This window comes from Dioscorea cayenensis, chromosome 7 (genome assembly GCF_009730915.1).
Source record: "Dioscorea cayenensis subsp. rotundata cultivar TDr96_F1 chromosome 7, TDr96_F1_v2_PseudoChromosome.rev07_lg8_w22 25.fasta, whole genome shotgun sequence".
Lineage (NCBI taxonomy): Eukaryota > Viridiplantae > Streptophyta > Magnoliopsida > Dioscoreales > Dioscoreaceae > Dioscorea > Dioscorea cayenensis.
In genome coordinates, this window is record NC_052477.1 from 25,941,721 (window position 1) to 25,965,261 (window position 23,541).

The 23,541-nt window shown below is 35.3% G+C and overlaps 3 protein-coding genes and 1 pseudogene across 3 annotated transcripts; 1 reads left to right on the plus strand and 3 right to left on the minus strand.

Moving 5' to 3' along the window:
* The first annotated feature begins 4,958 nt into the window (after positions 1 to 4,958).
* On the plus strand, positions 4,959 to 6,972 carry LOC120264396 (annotated as a pseudogene).
* LOC120264397 (chaperone protein dnaJ 72) lies at positions 6,740 to 8,755 on the minus strand. The gene is made up of 3 exons (XM_039272212.1): positions 8,253 to 8,755; positions 7,931 to 8,000; positions 6,740 to 7,015 (listed from the first exon to the last, which is right to left on the minus strand). The coding sequence occupies exons 1-3, from the start codon at positions 8,651 to 8,653 to the stop codon at positions 6,947 to 6,949; spliced, it is 540 nt and encodes a 179-aa protein (XP_039128146.1). The 5' UTR covers positions 8,654 to 8,755; the 3' UTR covers positions 6,740 to 6,946.
* A 938-nt stretch (positions 8,756 to 9,693) lies between these two features.
* Positions 9,694 to 16,730, minus strand: LOC120264395 (endoplasmic reticulum-Golgi intermediate compartment protein 3-like). The gene is made up of 13 exons (XM_039272211.1): positions 16,421 to 16,730; positions 15,508 to 15,581; positions 15,142 to 15,225; positions 14,942 to 15,022; positions 13,950 to 14,030; positions 13,709 to 13,801; positions 12,813 to 12,992; positions 12,636 to 12,703; positions 12,479 to 12,530; positions 12,163 to 12,216; positions 11,997 to 12,086; positions 10,306 to 10,372; positions 9,694 to 10,146 (listed from the first exon to the last, which is right to left on the minus strand). The coding sequence occupies exons 1-13, from the start codon at positions 16,557 to 16,559 to the stop codon at positions 10,055 to 10,057; spliced, it is 1,155 nt and encodes a 384-aa protein (XP_039128145.1). The 5' UTR covers positions 16,560 to 16,730; the 3' UTR covers positions 9,694 to 10,054.
* Positions 16,731 to 17,708: 978 nt separating this feature from the next.
* Positions 17,709 to 22,449, minus strand: LOC120264872 (protein ROLLING AND ERECT LEAF 2-like). Its single transcript, XM_039272748.1, is given in 7 exon segments — positions 17,709 to 18,573; positions 18,658 to 18,881; positions 19,399 to 19,613; positions 20,324 to 20,398; positions 20,635 to 20,785; positions 20,788 to 21,342; positions 21,344 to 22,449. Coding segments are annotated over 7 exon segments (2,307 nt in total). The 5' UTR covers positions 21,755 to 22,449; the 3' UTR covers positions 17,709 to 17,897.
* Positions 22,450 to 23,541: the final 1,092 nt, after the last annotated feature.

A 23,541-nucleotide genomic window follows, 5' to 3' on the forward strand; every position in this document is an offset into this window, starting at 1 on the left:
AAACTGCAGTATTTGCAATTACATGTATTTTCAAATACCCCCAAACAAACAGGCCCTAATTTTTCATAGATTACTCTTATGAGTGAAATTATGTAAACGAAATCTCACAAGCTTTTTTTTAAAATAAATTAGAAATTGAATAAAATACTGAAAATATAGAACACTAATAACAAAACTAATTCCGCCACATAAATCTTTATACAAAAAGTAATAATAGTAAATAATAATATAAAAGTTTCTGATTAAATCAATCAACTCATTTGTCATTCAAAACAAAGAATCAAAATATACGAAAAATGCACGTCACAAAGGGGCACTATAATATTTGGGTGAATTTCATACATATATATATATATATATATATATATATTATTTCACAAAGGAATGGCAGTGCTTGATTCAAAATCATAAAAAGTTTGTTACTTTTATTCTGGATCACCAAATTTACATTGGGGGTTACCATTACATGAATATATGTAGTACCCTTTAGATAATCATAAAAACCTTCAAGTGGCCATGAGAGTGCCACCACTTTACTCATACAAGGTGCAGTGCCTCTAGTACGTTGGATTAGGCCCCATATATTACCACTAGGGTGCCAGTCTTCCCTATACTAGGGTTTGTAAGTTGCGGTAGGGATGTCAACCATCTCATGTAAGGCTTTTTTGGGGTGGCTTTTGGTACCGGGTAAAATGCCCAAGTTTCTTAAAATGTAATATAAGGGAATCATTTTATCATGTTTAGTTGATTATTTATTCTGAAAAGTAACATTGCTAGAAGAGAGTGACTTCATCAGATTGAGGTGCTATATCTACTAAGTAGGGACATCATAGGGTGCCACTAAAGTAGTAATTTTATTGCACAAAGTGCCTCTTGCACCTTAACTGAGGCTCATAGGGTTTACCCTTGTTGTCATATCACCCTCTTGTCGGTAGTGATCAAATGGTTAGTGAAGTTGTTATAATTTTTTCAACTGTTAAAAAATTTGAGGAAAATGGAGGGTTTTAAATTCTAAAATTTAATTTAATTTAAGTGAAGTTTGAATAGATGTTTTTTGTACAATTTATAAGATAGCTAATAAAGTTGATCTTCTATACTTCTTATTATTGTTTCAGCCTTCGAATTAATTCTAAATTTTGCAAAGAAGTTGGTTTTTTTTTATGGATTCCATTAGATTTTTTTATAAAGTGGATAAATTACAAGCTATACAATTAAGAAAAAACAAATACAAATACATAAAGTAAAACAAAAGAAAATAGGCAAAGAGAACTACACACCACTACAAGATCATACAACACTAATCCATTAGAAGTTGAAACAAGATACAACAACAACAACAACAACAACAACAACGACAAAAGATAAAAACAGGTAGAACAACTAAAAATAGACCTCCCAAGTAGAGATGGTGAGGGAAGTCTTTAGCCAGGTTGGTTAACCAGATATAATTGCCAGACTTAACTAAAGGGAAGACTTCACCTAGGCCATTGTCTAATCTCTCTTAGGACCCCAAAATCTCGAGGCTCCATTTAACTATAGAAGCCCAAGTCTTTAAACTTGATACTCATCGCATTTGGAAATGTAGCAACTACAATAGAAATATATATTATTAAAGGAAAATTACTTAATCGAGCTTGTATAGTTGCAAAGTGATTTGCAAATACTTATAAGGTCTTCTCTTTTTTAATTGACCAGTTTACCTCCTCAACCCACTAGTGTTCCCGATCCACCCTACTGATACTTCTGTTCATTATCACTCGTGGATGTTTGAAGTGCCAATTGCTTATAAACCTGTGTATTTTAACATGAGTATTGGTTTTGAGAATATTTAGATTTCTGATTTTATTATTAATTCTCATTGGGATACTTATGCTATAAACTCATTATTTGGCAATGTTTGGGATTCTCCGGTGGTCAATTATGGGAAAATCACACAGGGGAAGCAAATCACTAGGTGCGGTTTCCCAAGACCAACATTAACAAGATCACAAGCTAGTTCTATTTATCATTTTCTTAACATCAATCAAAATGTGAATCAACATTGGCATGGGTGGACCAATGTTTGGAAGCTTAATGTGTCTCCCAGAGCCAAATCTTTCACTTGGTTTATGCTTCAAGGCAAGATCAAAACATTAGATTTCTTATACATATGAACTTAGGTCCTCCCGACCTATGCAAGATGTGTGGCCTTGACTCAGAGACTTCTGATCATCTCTTCAGAAAATGCATCAAAGGCCAAATTGTTTGGAGACTAGTGGAGAATCTATCTGCTATTTCTATTAATATTCCAGACAATGTTGATTATGGGAATTGGCTTGATTTCAGTCAGAATGGAAATTCCAAAGCAATTGCTTCTTTGATTGCTACCACCATTTGGTACATTTGGAAGAGTCGGTGTGATCTAATTTTCAAACATAAAGTTCCTGATTTCCTTTAGATTACCAAAAATGTTGTTCAGCATACTAAAGAGTTCAGGCTTCACAGAACATACCATAAGCTAATTAATTACTTACATCCATAACCGGCCCACCCCAAATACTTTGGGAGTCTTCTTGGCAACTGCTTGGAATGAAGCAACGGGTAAGGGTGGGATTGGTTTCATCATCATTGATTCTAATGCAAAGGTATTTTGTACAGGTTTTGGTCCCACTAGAATGGATGCAAGAATTGAACTGGAGTCAAAAGCTATAGTTGCATCCATGGGAATCATTAGAGAAGCTGGGGAGAGAGAAATGCTCTAACATTTATATCATCTCTAAGGAGATGTGGAATGCACTCCAACGGGGACGATGAAGCTTATCATTGGAGACATTCAGACTGCATTAATGAAACTAGGAATTTGGTACATTTGGAAGAGTCGGTGTAATCTAATTTTCAAACATAAAGTTCCTGATTTCCTTCAGATTGCCAAAAATGCTATTGAGCATACTAAAGAATTCAGGCTTTACAAAACAAACCATAAGCTGATTAATTACTTTCATCCATAACCGGCCTACTCCAAATATATTGGGAGTCTTCTTGGCAACTGCTTAGAATAAAGCAACAGGTAAGGGATGGATTGATTTCATCATCATTGATTCTAATGCAAAGGTATTTTGTACAGAGGTTTGGTCCCACTAGAATGGATGCATGAATTTGAATTGGAGTCAAAAGCTATAGTTGCATCCATGGGAATTATTAGAGAAGCTGGGAAAAGATGCTCTAACATTTATATCAGCTCAAAGGAGATGTGGAATGCGCTCCCGGGGGATGATGAAGCTTATTATTGGAGACATTCATATTGCATTAATGAAACCAGGAATTTTCTTGCCTACTTCTTCCGAGATCAGATTTAATTCATCAGGCTTGGAACAAGGTTGTTACTGCATTAGTTGGTGAAGGAATTAAAGCTACTCATCTGTCTTTATTTCACAAGGGAATGGAGAAACTAAAGTGGATCATGAGAATGCTCAACCATGATGGCTTTACTCATTGATTTCTGCAGCTTTTCTTCTTCCTTTTTCTAGCACTTAATCCTCCTTTCTTGTGTTTCTTTTTGCTTTTTCTGGTTTTCCTGTTTGGTTGTAAGTTTGGGTTCCTTTTTCAATAAACAGCTACATGGTAGTGCTTTTATCTAAAAATTAACTCCAATTGACACTTTGGATAATGATCTATTTAAATTTTTAAGTAGAGCTAATCCTTTGATGATCTACTTAATTTTGAATACGATGGAAGAAGTCAAAAGAAAAGAATTCTTGAAGATGCAATAATTTTTTTTCAAACCAAATAATAATATCCATTACAATTTTTTCAATAACCTCAAAACAACAAATACACATTTATAGAAATGTATATATATACTAGAGTAGACTACCAAGTCCACCATGTGTTATGCCAAGGAAATAACAATCAGTTGAATGACAAGAATTTGACTGGAAGGTGGGTTTGCAACCAACAAAGTACACGGTTCAAAGTTAAGGACCACAAACAAGAGCAATTTATTAAACCAAGATTGCAGGGCAATTTCCCAAAAGAAAAATTGCTTATTTACCCACGAAGTCTGGTTAAGCAAAATCGAAAAATATTAATATAGCTAATTTTATTAATTTAATGTTTTAACCGTATTTAAGCAAAATATAACAACATTAATAAAGTATATATGCAAATGCCACTCCAATGGAAGAGAGCACATGGGCACAACACAAGCATCTGGGATTTCTAATTGTGGACCAAAAAGAAGGAAAATATCTACTTTTAGATATTTTCCCATTATTTCTTCAACAACTCAAAATTTAAAAGCTGTGAGGATATTGTTAATGTCAACAACCAATTACTTTATTATGTTATAAATTAATAGTTGTTTTTTTTCTATTACACAAGTGATAGTGTATGCACAAATATGCTATCAAATGAGGATATGGGGTTTAGATAACAAACATGTACCCATAATCGAAGACTCGAGATTTTTTAAATGCTTCACATTCATTTTTCACAATGTGACCAATACCGTTGGACTATGAGTCATTTTATAATAGATTTTAGTTTTAATTTATATATATATATATATAGAGAAAATATAATCTGCGGACGTTTTATGAACGTTTGTAGATTATAAAAAGAAAAAGAAGTACAAGGGAAAAAAAAAACAGATAAAATGGTGTGGAGAATGGATTTGGGTAAGATTAGAAAGTGCTAGGGTTTTTATAAATTTTTTTAGAAATCCGACATTGAGAATTCATCATATGTTATGCACTGTTCACCTCAATTTATTGTTTATAGCATTCCAAATTAAATCCGTTGGATTTGAATTGGGCGGCAATCTGCAAACTATTCCTAGATATGAACGTTTGATCAAGTTTGCAGATCAACCTTTCTGTGTGTGTATATATACATTAAATTAAAATAGTAAAAGAATAGTTTAAATTACAACAAATCTAAAAAAAAAAAGCAATACTTCATGGCCAATGAAGAACATAGGACAAATAAAAGAATTCAAAAAGTAAATTTCCCAAAAGTATACCCCCAAAGAAGCGACCATAAAGACAAACCCTACTTGAAACAGCATGGCAACTCACACAAAGACTCCCACTACATGTAATTATATAGAATTTCAGGGTTGTAAATGCAAAAAAAAAACCCCATTTAAGTACAGCAACCCTTCAACGTTAATCTCAAGCGAAGAAGAAGAAGAAGAAGAAGAAGAAGAAGCAGCATGGCGTTCTATGCGGCGATGGCGGAGACGATCCACGCCTACACGGGGCTCTCTCTGACGGCCTTCTTCACCATCCTGGCTCTCATGTTCGGCGCTTACCGCCTCGTCTCCTCGATGTTCGTCTCTGACGAGCCAGAGCCGGAGCCGGAGCCGATGCAGCCGCCACCGCCGCCGCCGGAGCCCGTACAGCTTGGGGATGTCACTCTTGAAGAGCTGAAGGCCTACGATGGGACTGATCCTAAGAAACCTCTTCTCATGGCGATCAAAGGCCAGATCTATGATGTATCTCGTTCCAGGTTAGGGTTTCTACCCATCTTTCTTCTTTTAATTGTTAATTTTTTGATGGTTGAATGAAATCCATGGATTTAGGTTGGAGGATTTAGAGCTTATCAATGATTTTTTTAGGTTATTAGAAGTCCAAAATCCCACATTTTTTTCAAAGAGGATTTAGGGATGTGGAATTAGGGCTTTAGGTTTTGTTTCTTTGTGCTAAGTGTGTGTCAAGGAAGTGAGATGACTGACTTCCTTCACTTACGCGTTTGTAAAGTAAAAGTGTGGAAAATTCCACCTTTTCCCCAGTTCCGGACTTTTCTTGAGGTAAGTGGCATCACACTTCACACTTCCTTCAGAACAAACACTAGAAAAAGTATCACTTTACCGTATGTTTTCCCACTTCTTTCATCTCACTCGAAGAAAAAGGGGAAGAAGAAATTGAAGTGAAATGTCACTAGTGGAGTAAAGTTGAGTAACTTCTAAGTTTTGTTTTTTCAGAAAGTGAAATACTTGCTAAAATATATAACTTTTAACTTAAACCCTCTTTGAAAGTATTGAAGATATATGCCAAAAAGCCAATGACCACTTGTTCTATTTGCACCTGATCCTTGCATAGGGTTTTTGCCTCCTAGCTCAGGAGGTGAGTACTCATGCAGATGAGAACACAGGTGTATTAAGGTAGTAATTTCATGTCTGGCATGATTTGTACATATTTCATCACAAAAAAATATATATTTGCTAAACTATTGTTTACTTTATTAGTAGTGTCTATTAGTTCCCCATCTTCTTCTCTGCTACTTGGAGGCTCATTGCTTTGTTTACTGGGTTTTGCTTATAATCTGAGTGTGATTCAGTTACACTATAATGTTCACAAATCCTATGAACCTTTTCTATATCAGTAAAACCAAAGGCTACCATCTTAACTATGAATGGTGTTATTGAGTAGTATTAATTATCATGCAGGATGTTCTATGGACCTGGAGGGCCATATGCACTGTTTGCAGGGAGGGATGCAAGCAGAGCCTTAGCTCTCATGTCCTTTGATCACAATGATCTCACTGGGAACCTTGAAGGCCTCAGCTCAGCAGAGCTGGAGGTCTTTGCAGGATTGGGAATACAAGTTCATGGAGAAATATGTTAAAGTTGGCCAGCTAATTTCTGAAAACCCTAGAAATGCAGATGATAATGAAAGCAATGAGACGGCAACCGATGCAAATCAAGATGCAGATAGACATAATGAGGATGTTAAAGAGAAAGATACAGCTGAAACTCAAGTTGCTTAAAATGGGCATGTACCTTTATTTTGAGCGCCGACGCATACACTGGCATAATATATGTGAATGTTAATATGCTTGCTTTGCAATGTTATGTAGTAATTTACAGTGAAGAACTTCTGATTTTGGGTTTATGTGATGTGATCACAAGCCTGACTGAAGTCGGGGTATCTTTTTGATGTCGAGCTTGTTTGGAAAGAAATGAGATTTACTTGCTGGTATCTTTATGTGATTTTCCTCCCTTCTTGATGGATTCTATTGTTTCTTCAAATGATTTCTGTGCAGAAATGAACACAAATCTATTAGAATGTGCAGGTCTTTATAATATTATCAATCAAACACAGATTCAATGTGGCCGTGTGTTGTGTTATGGTTAACAAGAACACTAAAAACTCACTGGATTCAGTGGAGACTGCATCAAGAATTGGAATTACTAATTTACTTCATTTTGGAGGAGAAAAATAGTTAGCATACTTGATTAAGGAAACTACTTTGTGCTGTAAAGAGAAGTTGAAATGCAATCTACATTCTTAAAGGTGAGATCAACAGAACATAAAATTTGACAAAAATTAAAGGATGGAAAAAGTTTTTGAGTTAATGAACTGAAAGGCTACAGACAGCACTGCAATTGCATCAAGCATGGATGAATTCATTGACAGATTTATGGCAACAATGAAACTCTAAGATTATGCCAAATGATCTTGAATTATCAGGGGAAGTTACAATGAGACTAATCACGGTAATGAATTTATCTGCCTTTTAAAAAAATAAAGAACTAAAATAAAATTTATAGCATAATATGGAACCTACAAAAACCATTTATGATTCAATAAGATCTATTAACCAGCAAGAGAAACAAACAGCTATAATTCATGAATGTGGCTACTAAAAACATTTATAATTCAAGAAGAACTATTAACCAGCAAGAGAAACAAAAAGATGGATAAGATCATTTCCTTATCCCTCTTTTTTTTCTTCAATCAAACAACCTCAAGAATGCAATTTTCCTTTATGTTCTCTTTACTTGTCCTTTATTTTCCTTCAATCAATTCCTCAATTTTTCCCCCTCAATGAAAAACAACCAAACCAACCATAAATTTCATTATTATTATAATTATTATAGCCAAAAACACACCATAATAATCAATTTTCATGAATCCCAAAGGAAGCCAGAAAAGAGCAGACAACATACCCCAGCATTGTTCCTCTTCCAAACTTTTTCCAAGCTATCCTCCATCACAATATAAGCCCCAAGCAAAGCACTGGAGAAAAAAAAAACTATCTAATTAAATAACCACAAAATTCAGTAAATCATAGATGCACATTATCAACAAGCTTAAGCTAAATCATTATTGATGAAACAAAGAAACAAAATTTCCAAAATTTTCTAAAGTTTTGAAATGATTTAAGAATTTGGCATAATAAATTTATAATTCAACAATTAATGATGTCATGAGACGGATCTTTGAAGCAAATAGAGATAAAAAAAAATGGGAAATTTGAAGGACTAGTACCCGGCGACGGCGAGCTCGATGAGAGTCCGGCGTCTCATCAACCACCGGAAGACGATAGCCGGATCGAATTCCGACGCTGGAGCTCGCGGCGGCCGGTAATACCCAGAAGAAGAAGAAGAAGAAGAAGGAGGAGATGAAGAAGATTGAGGACCTTTTCCAGACCACCGAGGGAATCCAGCGGAACGAAGCCGGAGATCATAGTCGGCGCGCTTACGCTCATCGATCAAAACTTGATAGGCTTCGGATGCACGCTTGAATCGAAGCGAGGCTTCATTCCTGGCATCATCGGAGGAGTGAGAGTGTTTATCTGGGTGGAATTTGAGGGCGGATTTGCGGAAGGCTTCCTTGATCTCCTCCTTGTTGGCACTGCGATTCAGCCCTAGGGTTTGGTAGTGATCCATGGGGAGGATTGGAAGGTTGGTTTGGGAATCGATGAAGCAGAGGGGTAGGGTTTGGGGGAAGCTTCGCCATTAGAGAGCTCGGAGACACGTTAGGTATATTATATAGCTTTTCAGGTTGAGGACGATGATACGTGGTTGTGCTGTTTACAACGAGTTTATTTTAGATTTTTTACATTATCACCCCTGACAATGCCAAATTTAGAAGTCAATCCATTTAGTTCCATAAATGATATATATATAGCGCATTTTGTATGAATTTTCATAAAATTCAATTTTACTATGTTTATGTTTCAGTCATTGGATTGAGAGGACGTTCATTTCACCGTAAATAAAGAAAAATCAAAAAATGGGAGAAGTACCACTTCTCTGAAGTAGGGGAAAGTGATATCATTTTCACAACTTCTGATGTTTATTTGTCTGATAATTGAACCGAAGGATTTAGATGTTGGATGAAGTTTTATGAGGAAAAAAAAATTTTAGAAGTAAAAAAAAGTTAATTTTTATAAATTGACCCACTTTTCTCCACTTTAATAAAAAAAAAATACTGAAATAAACTCAGTTCAAAATCTATTTCAATCGGAAGTGAGGGAAGTGTTACTTCCCCCACTTCAACATCAATGAACACCAAAAAAGAGAAAAATTAGACTACTTTCTCCCTACTTTCCCTGAAATGAAAATTCCTCCTATTTTCCCTCAAATGATAGTCCTTCTGTCTATAAACCGTGCAAGTATACAGTCTTATATTTGGTTAGTCTTATAAACTCCACCAGACACCCAACCACCCATTCTCCATGCAAGTATATATTTGGTTATTATTCATGTTACTATTCTTGCACCGATTTGTGTCTGGTTTTTTTACCTCTACCTTTTCCTAGTCTAGCTTTTGAACGTTCGAACATCCGGAGTTGATGAATTCCTATATATATATTATGTTTAATCACACATCAAGGATTTTTTACCAGCTTCACCGCTTGTTATTTGGGTGACAAAAGAACACTATGAAAAAAAAACATATTTTTAAAGAAAAAAAAGATACTTGGGACAAAATCACAACACATTACTCTGCAACAGCAAACTGCTGTACAAGCTTTCAAAAACTAAGTACACCTTGACAAACAAATTAACAGATCTGATCAATTCATTAGATCAATAAATACCAAGAAGGAGATAAATAAGAGGGAAAACCAACATTAATGAAATAGAAATTGTACAGGATGCTCAAATTAACCAGTCCAGTATGGTGCTGCTAGATTATCATAAAATGACATTTGAAGTTGTATGGACTATCTCTGCATCACCTTTCCTCGCTTTAGGATTTTCGAACTCCCATTTCCATTGCAAGAGTTTCACATGGGCTTCGAAACTCGAAAATTTGGGCAGGGCCATTCATTTGGAAGCAGATCACCTATACTTGCCAAGTTCAATCTTCTTCTTGATTGCTCGATGGCCATGATAAACAAAGGCATCGATAATTCCAGAAACAGTGAAAACACCTGATTCAACCCAAAATTCTCAAGCTCCAGTAAATATCACATTCATTACACAAGTTCTACTGGGGTTATAATGCGCCTACTATTGCATAGTAATTTAGGATCTAGCTTGATGAAAATTTGTTAAGAAAACAAAATGGTTTATATGGTTTGCAATATCACCTCCAACAATTGCACAGATATTAGTCAGGAAGTGCAGGAGTGATGTATTTCCTTCTGTGAAGATCACCTGCAGAGTGTATAAAAGTTATATAAAATGGATAATACATCAGAGACAAATTCTACAAATCCTTTTGCGAAGCTAAGATTAGTGTGGAAATCATGTTTGACAAGAATAATCACAAAGTTCTGAAAGAAAATTACCAAGGTGAGGAATTGAAAACTAGGGGAAACCAACTTTACTATGCATTTGAAGGTAAAAGAGTTGCTGTATTGTCAAAAGAAACAAAATGAATGCACTCGATAGCTCTAGAAAGACTACAATTGAAAGTCTGAAAATACATTGTTAGTGTTAGAATCTCTAATTACTATGGTGTCCTTATTTATCTTTTCCAATTGTTAGAACTTCCTTATCTACCATTCTCCTTTCTAGTTTCTTCCATATTATGAAATTGTCTTCTATTTTAATTTTTTTATAATTTCTTTCCGTATTATGTAATTCCTATTATGATTTATCGCCTCTCTGTTTACAGAAAAAATTCTTCTCAATAAAGTTATCTTAACCTCATTGCATTCATATGGTATTAGAGCCAGGTTCCGAGAGCCTGATCAGAAGTCTCAAGAACCCTAGTCGTCTAAGGCTCATCCACTCACGCTCCAACGACCTCACCGTCCCGGCGGTGACAGTCATCCAAGTCGCCCGGCTGTGTCCTCTATTCCTTGCACTATTACAAAGTCTCATAGTCTTCATCATAGGTTCATCCGGGTCTTCAAAAGTTAAAGAGAATGGTTCCTCATTTGTCTCATTTGTCTCATTTGTCATCCTTAGAATGTGAATCCCATTAGTTTGAAAAACACATCCGGTCTTCTTTTCCATATAACGTCCAGACAAATTCTAACAGGAACGTTGTCCAGTCACATTCTAATAGGAACCTTGCCCAGTCACACATCTTTTCCAAATAGTGTCAGTTTGGAAAACATGTCCGCTCTTGTTTTTCAAACATATCTGGTCTACGTGTCAACTTGGCAAGCATCAACTTATAAACTTTCTACTTTCATTAGAGATGTTGTTCTTCACGGCCAAATTTCTACTCTTCATTGGGCTACTGAAAATCTAGGAGACATCTTTACTAAAGCTCTTTAGTGCTCCTGTTTGGCTACTATTACTTCCAAACCAGGCATGATGGATTCATATGCTGCAGCTTGAGGGAAAGTGTTAGAATCTCCTATTATTAGAGTGTTCTTATTTCTCTTTTCCTATTGTTAAAACTTCCTTATACACCTTTCTTCTTTTTTAGTTCCTTCCATATTATGTAATTTTCTCCTAATCCTTTATGATTTGTTTCCATACTATAGAATTCGTATTATGATTTGTACCCTTTCTATTTACAGAAGACAATCCATCCAAATAAAGTTATCTCACTTTCATTACATTCACAGTAAGCATATGACATGCATCCTAAAACGGGATAAGGCATTATTATTGAATGGTTCATACATTTTATAAAACTTCACAAGTAGAGTGAGTTTGTTCAATAATATAACAGCAGAAAAAGCATAATCATTGTGGACAAACTCATGATTGTGGCTTTTGTTCATCATGTCATGTTCTCCAAGTAGGTTCAGAGGATCCACCAAAAATAAAGCCATATATATATATATATATATATGTATGTATATATAAATTCACTCACCTTAATTGGTGAGAAGTCATAGATGAAGTACACCCCAGGAGGAGGCCTAGGGTAAACATTTCCCTCTCTGAAGTGCTCTGTCACTGAAAACTGCAGAAAGATTGATGGCAATTCATGTTTCAGGTATTGCTTCAAGGCATACAGAGACAAATAGATAAGAATTTACCTGGTTAGAGTGGATCCTGCGTCCCATAACATCAGTGTAAATTGTGGGAACAACCTGAAGAATGCAAACAGTTCATTACTGAATCACTGATTGCTACTTCTGCCAACATATCTAAAGAATATATTAACAAAAGGATCAAGGCTAACAACCATAGAAGCTCCCAAAACTTGAAGACATTAGTTTTTATTGACCCATCAGAAACAATAAAAATGTAATATACTAGAACTCACGAGATACAAATTCAATCTTAAATATTAGAAGCAAACCTAGAACAGATGTAAATTTCCATTAAGGAATAATCATATGCAGTACTCACTTTGATAAAGTATTGATACATTCCAGAAGTTGTTGGCTGGGTCCACTCCACACTGGATTTTCAGCCAAAACAAAGGGGTATTGGTAAAGGAAAAAGGGCACTGTTAGACTTATTTACAATAAAGAAAATCAAATATATCTTTATCTGTTTAACTAACCCATCAAGGGGATTTACAACACCAGGGAATTCATCACCAAATGATAGCTTGTTAATCTTGTGTGTAATCTGCCCTCATGAAAAGGAAGAAATGTTAGTTTCAGAACTCCAAAGAGAATAAGAAAAGGCAATAAAGGCTCCATGAAGGAAAAAATGCACTATATACATGCTCACTCACATTATAGTTTTCAGTTTGAAAAGCCACTAAATCTTGCAAAAAAATGTTGGCACCATGAAAGCTTTTCCCTGGAGCAAAGTGAAAATTTCCTGCTACTTTATTGACATCTAAGAACCCATTGATGTTGCATCCTTCACCTTCTTCCTCTTTAACTTTTTGGACATAGCCCTCTCTCTTACACTGAAACAACACATTAATAAACATCAATCTCTGAGGGTGCTGGGAAGAAACAAAATGGATTCCACATAAACACTAAGCATGTGACCAAAAAATAAAAATTAAATGATACCGAATAGAGGAAAAGCATCAAGTATGTGTGTATTTATATTGATATACTATGGACTATTCACCAAGAAACCAAAGTTTTCAAGATTATAAAAATATAAGATGTGTTAAAATTTTCCCATGCTACTAAGCATTTTGTTAAGATCTAAGAGTGCATACGTAACACTAAAATATAAAGATTACATGTTTTATTTTATAAATAATAATAGACTCACCCGTATAGAGCAACTAAGCAAAGTTGTGAGTTTGATACTATACACATTAACCATGAAGTAAAGTGCTATTTTTGGGTATCAATGGAAAAAAAATAAAGGATGGAGCTCTAATTTTGAAAGAAATCAAGGAATCAAGGGTGCAAAGAACAAAAAGTTAAGCCATAGGATATTAACATCAGTTTATGGTAATATGACATCAGATCCAAGTAAAAAGCTGCCTCCAAAAGAAACCAAAACACTATCATTTTTAAGTTTTCATTCACTGGTACATATTTATGAATTCAAAGATGGCAAATCTTGATCCAATACCCAGTCAAACTAACGATGAGAGAATAAAATTAATTTATTAAAGTGAACAAGAAAAAAGCACAAAAGTAAAAGTGGAACACTATGGACCTGGTCAATTAGATCTGCATTGGACAGACCCCATCCTTTTTTCCGGTATGCTTCACGGACTTCTTCACATGAGTTACAGCAGTCATCATCAGACTATAAGAGAAGAATGTGGCAATTAATAAATGAGAAGATGGCACAATCATATTCATGCCATTATCAGATCAATAGCATCCCAGAAGGACCATAGAAATAACAGTCCCATAAATGGGAGAGATTGAAATTTTGGTGCTTAAATGAATACCGCTTCTGCACCATAACAAGAACCGCAGTAGGCCTCATTATGATCCAGTCTTCCTCCATGCTTTTGCAAAGGCCTTTCAATCTGATGAAGCACAAGACACAATATTTAACATAATAAACATATCCATATGCTTGTATGAAAATCTGCAACCTAAACCTAAAAACAAAGAAAGTCACGATAAACTTATACATAAATAGGTCCATGAAAGCCAAAACTTTTCTATTGTATACTAAAAAGCACAGCCAGATATGTAGGGAACTCAATCCAGACTCAAGCAAAGTGGATGGAGAACACTAAAGCTTCTATATTTTCTTGGAATATAGAATGATGTCTTCTACACATATGAATATCAATTAGTAATATAGCATTGGTGTATATAGCTAACTAGTTTCAGAAGCAAATTACATACACAAACTCCAGAATTAAACATTAACATAAAGAATAAAAGAAATTTCCTGTACCAAAATTTTTTTTTGAAAAACTTGGTGTGGTATGTGAGCATCGAAAGACAATGGGCATAGCTTGTTATAGAAAATAAGCATATAAATCACTAAGAATTAGAAGCACAATGGCTTGCCCACGTCCTTGTAGTAGAAGTCAGAAAATTCTTACAACTAGAAATGATATTTATATTAAATTTGCAGAAATTAACTATACAATACTATTCATAAATACAGAACACCATTGTTAAGATGCATATTGCGCAGTCAAACACAGGCCATAATTTTCTATATCTCAAACCCCATCCGCTAAACAAAATAAGTAGTACAAATTGCAATAGTCATTGGCAAGCACACCTGATGTTCAGATGTCATGAAAGTGCCAATATTCACATAATGATGTAATGACAGTGCAAAAGTTCACTTAATAATTTCCAATATGACCATAAAAAAATTCAATAATAAAGATAGCCCTTTTGAAGAACCTCCAAATTTCCATTTATACTTGAACCCATAATTTGTGTGCTAAATGTAAAAATCATATAAACCAACCTTGGGTGCACCAACACCATCCTTTTTTGACTCTATCACGTTACCAAGATGATCTAGTCTTCTTTTTGTAATGTCATGTCTCTGCATTAAAAGATACAATCAAAACTTAGAATCCATTTTTCAACATAAAAGCACACATAATTGATATTTATACAAGAGTAAAACATCAAAATATAAAAAACACCAATTTGTAAACATACAATATCATAATGCTGCTCTCCACTGATATCCATGGTATCCACACTAAGAAGTGAACATGCGAGGGAAGGAAATGTAACGTCAAACTGCAAGGATAAAAACTCATATCAGCCTAATCAAATCACATACAGTAATACTATTCAATCATAGAAATTAAGTAGCTATTATATTAATAGTAAGCCAACCATCAAGGAAAAAAAACTAGGTATACAAGCTTTACGATCCAATGTATGCACAAGATCCATAATCCCGCCACTAAATGTTCATATTAATCTAATGACTAAACAGGAAACATATGCAGATGATATAAATAAACAACAAAAACCAAAGCATATTGAAATTGATGAGAGAACTAGAATAACACTTGCATGGACATGAAATCTTTCTCCTCTTGAAGTATCAACTATGAGCTGAGTCTCGGTTGGCGCATATAGATATAATCCTGCAGCAACAACATAGAACACCATCATGGGCTGTACAAACTTGGAAGATCTCCAATGCCACAAAGCATATAGCTATGGGCTTTGAAATATATATAAATAAATATGATACCATCAATAAAATCAGACGAAAGCCAAACTATAAAATAGAAATCAGTAATCATGAAAACACCTCCTGCACCACAAAGGATGTGCAATCGTGTCAATACCTAAGACTATTCTGTTGTTTCACCTCTTATTTATAGTTTTACGAGGCTAGATCCTACAACACACAGTTGAGCTTGATCGCTTTATTTGGCCTGTTATGGCATTTCACTTTCTATGGTGCCTTCAAATTGCATTAAAAAGGCATTTTAAACTAGAAAGAATTACGAGAAAAATAGAAGTCTGCTTGAAACATCCAATGTCAACAGAAGGGAAGAATCAGCACTATTGTTTTTCTTTTTTTCCTTTACTTTGTGCAATTCTCTAATAAAGTAGTTCATTGGCATTTCAATGAACTAGTGCCATTAAATCCCAATTAAATGTCCAAAAAAATTTTAAAGTACTCAAATAATACAAAAAAAAAAGGAAAAAAATAACGCAAAGACCACACAAGAGAACATCTTTAGAGAAATCATCCATATATAAGCCCCTGCATCAATGTCCAAATCCAACAGGCACAAATACTAAACCATAAACAATGCCTATAAATACTCAAATCATCCCAAAATTTAAAAATCATCAATGACCTTCATTACGATTCCCTCCAATCCCTCCACATACAAATCAACAAACCAAATTCCAAAATCCATCAAACCAAAACCTAAAAGAAAATCCAAGAGAAGAAAAAACTACTGACTGATCTCCGACAAAAACAAGAGGATCATAACAACGGTCGAGACGATGGTGATTACTCCCCCGGAAAGAGTCCGGCTGTAGAAATCCTCATTGATCTTCGGGTACGCATCAAGGTTTCTCAGCTTGCCAATGATCTCCATCTCGAAAGAGAGAAGAAGGGCCCCTCTCCAACCGAAACCCTAGAATTGGATCTCTAGAAATCTAGGGTTTCTCCTCGGCCCTCCTCCTCGCTCTCCTCCTCACGACGGAGGCTCGCAAAAGAAAACCAAAGCCCGAAAACACGGACGAAGCTCTCGGTCTCTTTCATCGGCCGCCCTCACAATAAATAGAACTAAAATGAGGGGGTTTTTTGTAATTATTATAATTACAGGGGTTTTTTGATAATTTTATTGAAACCATGACGAGAGTTTATTTTGTAATTTATCAGGAAGTATTTGGGTTTGTTTGCTAATATTTGACCTGAAATGACCAAAAGAGACGTTGTTGAGGATTGATTCAGGTCTTTGTTGAAGGGTAATATAGTCTATGAAATTTTAACGGGGATGATCGTGTTAGGATCCCGAGGTGGGAAAAGTATCTTCAATAATACCTCATTATTGAATATTCAACCAATTGGAAACTGCCACGTAGTTATAGTCAACCAATTGAATATTTTTGTTTTATTTATATAACTCTTTACTATTTTGATAATTTATTTCAATAAAAACTCTATAGCATTCAGGGTTAATTAATATTTATAAAATTTCTCAAATTTACATTTACCTTCGTTGTAATAATTATTTTTAAAAAAACAAGATTTTACACCAATAAAATAATGAAAAGGTTTAAAACTGTATATATAGATATATAAATCCAATAGTTATCCAATATTTAAGAAATAGTGATACTGTATTTATAAATAAATATAGTAAAAAATTGAAATACACATAATCACTTTAATAATTATAATCACTTAAATAATTCTAACGTTTAAATTCTAATTTCTATCAACACATACAATAAAATTTTATAAAAACTAAATACCCACCTAAGAACATATTTGTATCTATGTTTACTATCACTGCACCACTATATTTTAACTGTACGAACATTCATAGAACATCAACAGTTTAAAAGAATCCAAATGAATACATAAGTAAAACAAAACCTTAAATTGACAAAATAATACTAATAATAATAATAATAATGCAAAATTCTTTATTAGTCAGTACTTTCCCATGGAGCATGGCAACAACAACTGTACACAAAATTATTATGCAATTGCCTTCTTATCTCACCAACCAAACTCATCAACAAACACTTTTATACACAACACATGTACAAAGCACTACTTATACATTCTCTTTATTCCCCTGCATCATTTACAAATTGCCAAAGAAATACATCAAAATCTATTCATAATACCTTCTGTGAATCATATGATCAGTTTTCTTACCGACCTTTTGCAGTTAAAAGACAAAAAAAATGGCATTCATGTTCTAGTCTTTCTCATAAGCCTCGCGAGCAGCCTCTATCGACATCTGAAGAGCACCATAGCTTTTCAATGATGATTCCGCAAATGTTTTCAATTGATACAAAAGGTTTGCAAGACCCGATTGAAAACCGTCGAGATTCCATTGATCAACTTGGGTTTCATTCCTCTGAATGCCTTCTTTCAGTTCTTCGTATTTTCCTGCATTCTTCGAAAGCGAGAAAAGTGGTTTTGAATTGCCATGAATCTTTTCTTGATGAGGCAAGAAGTGAGTTGTGATCGAAACTAGATTTTTTATGGCACCCTCCACTTCACGTGTCGGCAATTCACTGAGCATCTTTAACCAATCCCGGCACGTCACGAAGATGGGAGGAGCCCCGTCTCTCCGTGGAGAAAACTGAGAAAACTCTGAGTTTCTCCTGCTCCTCGAGGATTTGTGCCTCAAAGGGAACACACACTTGAGAAGCCATCCGTTGATGGCCTCCAAGTAGGACTCATGCGCAGAGATCCATTTGGTAAAGCTTGAGTAGAGAGAATTCAGCTCAAACACAACGAGGGCGGCCACTTGCCGTTGAGATTCTGGCCTTACTGAGACTTTGGCACTGCCATTGTTGGACACTGACGAGATGATGATGCATTGATGCTTGTGGCAGTCGAGCATCCTTTCCCACATTTGTGCCAACCTGCATTTAAGAACCAGATAAAGAATTGAAACACACAAGTGATACGAAACAAGAATAGCGAAAGGATAAAACCATGAGCCATACCCTTCAATTAACTCCTCTAGTTGTGGTTGGAGCTCGTTATCCCTTAATTCTTCGATCTTCTTTGATATAGAATCAATTCTATGAATTGATACTTTGACTCTTGAGTGCAAGTCCTTGACACAAGCACGGGTTTTATCAATCTTATATGGACTTTCTCCTCTGGATTCTTGATGTCTAAGCAGCCTACATTTCGCGTCATATTCTCTTCGAATGATGCCACTGGCCTGAAGTTAAAATAATCCATTAAAGGGATCGGAACTTTTCAAAGGAAAAAGAATGATATAAACTGAAATCTCTCTAATTAACTAGATACTAAAACCATAAAAAAAAAATCTCCAATAAGTCAGTATCTCACATCTCATTATAATGTGGTTTATCTTTTGATAGACCTCTTCTCTTAATGAGTTTCAAAAGAATTGACTGATACAGTTCAACACAAAAATGTTTATGATCATATAAACAAAATGAACCTTCTTGGGGCATTTGTCTTATAGAAGTTCATAAACACTTAGTTTACCAAAAGTGCACTGACTGAGATCATTAATTCCATTAAATGTAGTTATCACTGAAGAGCAAGATTGGAACATTATGAATATGAATGACTGTATTTAACCGTGGTTGAAAAAGGTGAGCTCTATGTGTTCTGTAAATGAGGCAGTGTGCCTCAGAATTGTCCCTCAAATCATTAAAAGAATTAAATGTAACAAGACAACCACCAAAGTATTTAAGTTGAAACCCTACCTTGACTTCATCATAGAGCTTTCTCTCCCATGCATACAGCCTATCTAACGTTGATGCATGACTACCTGAATTCATAAATCTGCTGTTAAGTATATTGTCACTGAAGCTTGCACCATCATCTTTTGAACTCACACCAATTAAATTTCTTGATGATGAAGAGAGAGATGATTCCGACCTATGCCAGGTTAAATACTTTGTCTCATTTGGAGCAGATTCTGCATATTAATGAAAGATGTTAGATGACCAATTATTGATCCAAAAATGGGACATAGACAGTATATTCACATTGATTATAGGATTTATTATTGCATATAGAAACTCTATTATGCATCAGAATGTCAAAGATGACAATTTAGCGGAATAACATAAATTAATCAGGAAATCAGAACATGAGTACAATCATTGCTTGAGTGTTCGTGTTAACCAAGCAATTTGCCTGAGACTACATAGATTTGATACCTGTGTTGTGCGTTGCAACACATATATGTACCCACAAAAGCATAAGTGGTGAAAAAGATATGCAAAGAAGATTGAATTTCAAATAGAAGACCATATGAAGAAAGTGGTTGCCACCCTCAGGATAAATTGACTGCATTTGCTTTCTGGCAGAAAGCAGAAACAGGATAACAGATAAGCATGGCATATAAACTGATCTATAATGCATCATACTCAATGGAAATTTGATATAAAAGCATTGAGCATTTGGTTTTGACATCCACATCAAAGAATACGCGATTCTCATACAATCTTCTTAAGCATTGCTCACAAAGACTGATTTAAGTATACACTGAAATTTCTGAACCAATTCTATTTTTATAGGTTGTACTATATACGAGATTTACTAGATTGAATAATTCAGAGAGAAAGCTCAAGACTAGTAATGAGAGAAACAAACTTTGCCACAAAACAGGAGGGGAGAACCTACCCTCATGAAGAGGGGTTTCTTCGCCGCACCAGCCCACACAAGATGCAAGATAAGCAGATGCCTTCGATCTGCGAGCTGCAAAACATATTCAAGTCGGAAACTGTCATTGTAAAAGATAAGGAGAAAAAGATCATCTTGCAAAAGGAGAAGGTGTAGAAATAATTCATAGAATTACTATGTTCATTGATTTACTGAAGGATCTATGATAAAAAACAGTGTCCATTGATTTACTGAAGGATCTAAGATGTAAAACAGTGATTATGTATTAACTGACATTTGTATATGTAATGGCCCAAACATTTTAAGCTGACCTTTATATTCACTGAACAAAGGGCGGAAGTTCTCTTTGTAAGCCTCCAGCATCCTGGGAACTTCTTTTCCAGATTCAGAAGCCTTTAGAAATAGATCTTCAATTTCCCAAACGCATGTCATCAAATCCTTTGTGGCAAATTTATTTGCAGAAACATGCTGCTTTTCATGGCCCATTGATAGGCAGTAAACACAATGGATGGTTCTTTTGGCGGAGCCTGTGGAGCTGCTTCATCAGTCTCATGCATACCATCCCCAATCATCAGTTTCTCCTGATTTAACTGCTTAGCTTCTAAAATAGAATTTTTCTCAGTTTCATTGACAGAAGACTCTGCGGTTGGGTTGGAATCCAAAGCTGCATTCCTATTTTTAAACGTTCGAACTAGGGGTTCAGTCAAAGGTTGGTCAAAATCATCCTCTGAGTCAAAGTCATCCCTTCCATTACCAGAGACATGTTCTCCTTCCTCTTCCAATTCAGGAATGCCTTCTTCTTCTCTGAGACGTTTAACATAACTAGCATTGTCTAATCCAAGGTTCAAAGGAGCGTCCTCTTGAAAGGAGAATTGGTTGTCAATTGGGTGGAAGAGGCCAAAATAATCCCATGGAGGTGTCTCAGGAGGTAGCGGAGTTTCAGCAGTTGAATCCTCATCCGTTACTGATGTGGTTCCTTTGGGTGTGGTGACCTCAGTTTGAAGAGTTGAAATTACTGGGAGTTGGTGGCTTCTCTTTGATTGTTGTGGTAAAACTTCTAAAAGCTTTCATGTTGTTTACATGAAAATGCTGTGAACTGAGGGGTGAAGGAACCGGGGAAAATGACTCAACTGCTTCTACATGCTGTGAAAGAGCCGGAGATGAGCTTGAGATCTGTGAAGCTGACTTGTCTGTCAAAGAAAGAGGTTCAGGGGTTGCCGATGTTGATGTATTCAAGGAAGATTCAGTTGGGGCATCAGACTCCACAAATTTTCTAAGCACAGTTCCAGTATTTCTGAGGGATTGAATATAAGAAACATGCGACACTGCCAGTAAGCATCTTCCATCAAGAGCCTGCCTTACAAAGCGCCTTCTGTCCCGGCACAACAGAAGGGCCTTGTCATCTTCCATTTTAGAATTGGAAGCCCCCATTGCAAGAAGCAATATTTTCAGTTCCTATAGCTTCTCCAACAGACAACAGTTCAACTTTAGACCTGAAGAGTTTATGTGAAACAAGAACACCATGGCTGGTTTAGATGATCAATCCAGTCTTAAAAGTTCATGAAAACTACTACAATTTTGTAATGACGAAAGCATTAAAAATCAAAAGCCATTGCAATCTGCTGCTATAACATAATATTCAAGGCCCAGTAGATAGCTTGCAATATTCAGTAAAAGTAATAAATAAAAAGAAACTTTTTAACAAATAAGAGTAGCATTGTCCAAATTCTAGGAGCCCTTATATCTATAGTTAATAATTCTTTCATCATACACATATGAACAAAACTATCCATTAAGATAAGGATTGAACTTTGTCTGCTATACAGCTCACAGGAACATTGTGCAAGCTATTGCTTTGTCCAATAAATGTTTTTATGAACATGGTCCTTATTAAAATCAGGCTTGGAAAACAAGATAAAACCAACTAAAAAGGCAACCATAGCATAGCAATGAACCGAAGAAAATAACAAGGATAGACTCAGGTAAGTCTTTAGTCAAAAAGCAAAGAATGAAGTCAACATTAAGTTTGCATCAGGTCATAAGTGATCTCATGTAAACCTTATATAGAATTGCTAAAAAAATGGCCAATTTCTACAATTCAGATCTCATAAATCAATAGCACAAAACACGCAAAAAAGCAAAAAAATTAACCCTATTAATTCACGGATAAAAACAATCAAAAATCAGATATCACAAAAGGATACCACCTATCCTTCATTTTGTAACAAACAAGCAAATTAGTTCACCAGAACACTGATTAGAATATCAAGTTTCATCTCTCTACTTCCCTTCCACAAAATTAAGAAAACAATAATTTAAAAAAATATATAAAGAAAGGGCCCAGGAAAGACGAAATATATAATTAAACTAGCAATTCTTCAGAAAAAACACAAAAACCACATTATAACTAAATCAAAATACAAATAAATTAAAAAAACACCACCACAATAAACAATTGGATCAAATGCAAAGTTCTATTCAGAAGAATTCTGCATACTAGAAAAGCCAATTCAACCGCAGATGAATAAAAAAAGAAGGGGAATTTTACTTCAAAAACCAAACCCCTGCCAAAATACGCTAAAAAACTGACACCAGGAAGCACAAACCTTGAATCAAAAGAAAAATTCTATCTATTCAGGAAAAAAACTCTCCCGACCAGAGAAGCAAATTCAATCACGGGTAAATCAAAAATAAGAGGAATCTTCTTCAAAAACCAAACCCCTGCCTAAATTCACACGGAAAGAAAAAGACACAAAGAAACGCGAATTCAACAAAGATCAATCAAAAGAAGGGAAATTTCCTTCAAAAACCAAATCCCTGCCAAAATTCACTCAGGAAAAGAGCCCAAGACACGCAAATTCAATCAATAAAAAAACAAACCGACCTCAAAGAAAGCCAAATTCATCGAAAAAATGGCATTTTTTTACCAGAAGAAGCATCAAGAAGCCTTCTTTTCGACGGCGCGTAGTGATAACTGATAAACCCTACAGGCTTTTCATGCAAAAAAGCATCGATGGATGGCGAAGGGGATGGAAAGGTAGAGAGTGTGGAGCCAGCTTTGCGTTCGTCCTCAGCGCCATTAACCTCCCACGATGAAAGACTTTGACCAAAACTCGCGATTCGTTTCCTCATGGATGCCGAATCACTTTTACCTTTTTGCCCCTACTATTTTCCATTTGACAGATTTGCCCCTGTCCTTTCTTTTTTTCCTTGTCTAT

Bases quoted from the DNA above. Each gene is read 5' to 3' on its own strand.
- LOC120264397 (XM_039272212.1), bottom strand. From the start codon at position 8,653: ATGGATCACTACCAAACCCTAGGGCTGAATCGCAGTGCCAACAAGGAG. The intron at 8,001-8,252 runs GTACTAGTCCTT...TTTTTTCTCCAG, and splicing joins ATCGAGCTCGCCGTCGCCGG to TGCTTTGCTTGGGGCTTATA. The intron at 7,016-7,930 runs GTATGTTGTCTG...ATTTCTGCACAG, and splicing joins GGAAGAGGAACAATGCTGGG to AAATCATTTGAAGAAACAAT.
- LOC120264395 (XM_039272211.1), bottom strand. From the start codon at position 16,559: ATGGAGATCATTGGCAAGCTGAGAAACCTTGATGCGTACCCGAAGATC. The intron at 15,023-15,141 runs GTATGTTTACAA...CTTTTAATGCAG, and splicing joins GAGAGCAGCATTATGATATT to AGACATGACATTACAAAAAG. The intron at 10,147-10,305 runs GTGATATTGCAA...GGGTTGAATCAG, and splicing joins TATCTGTGCAATTGTTGGAG to GTGTTTTCACTGTTTCTGGA.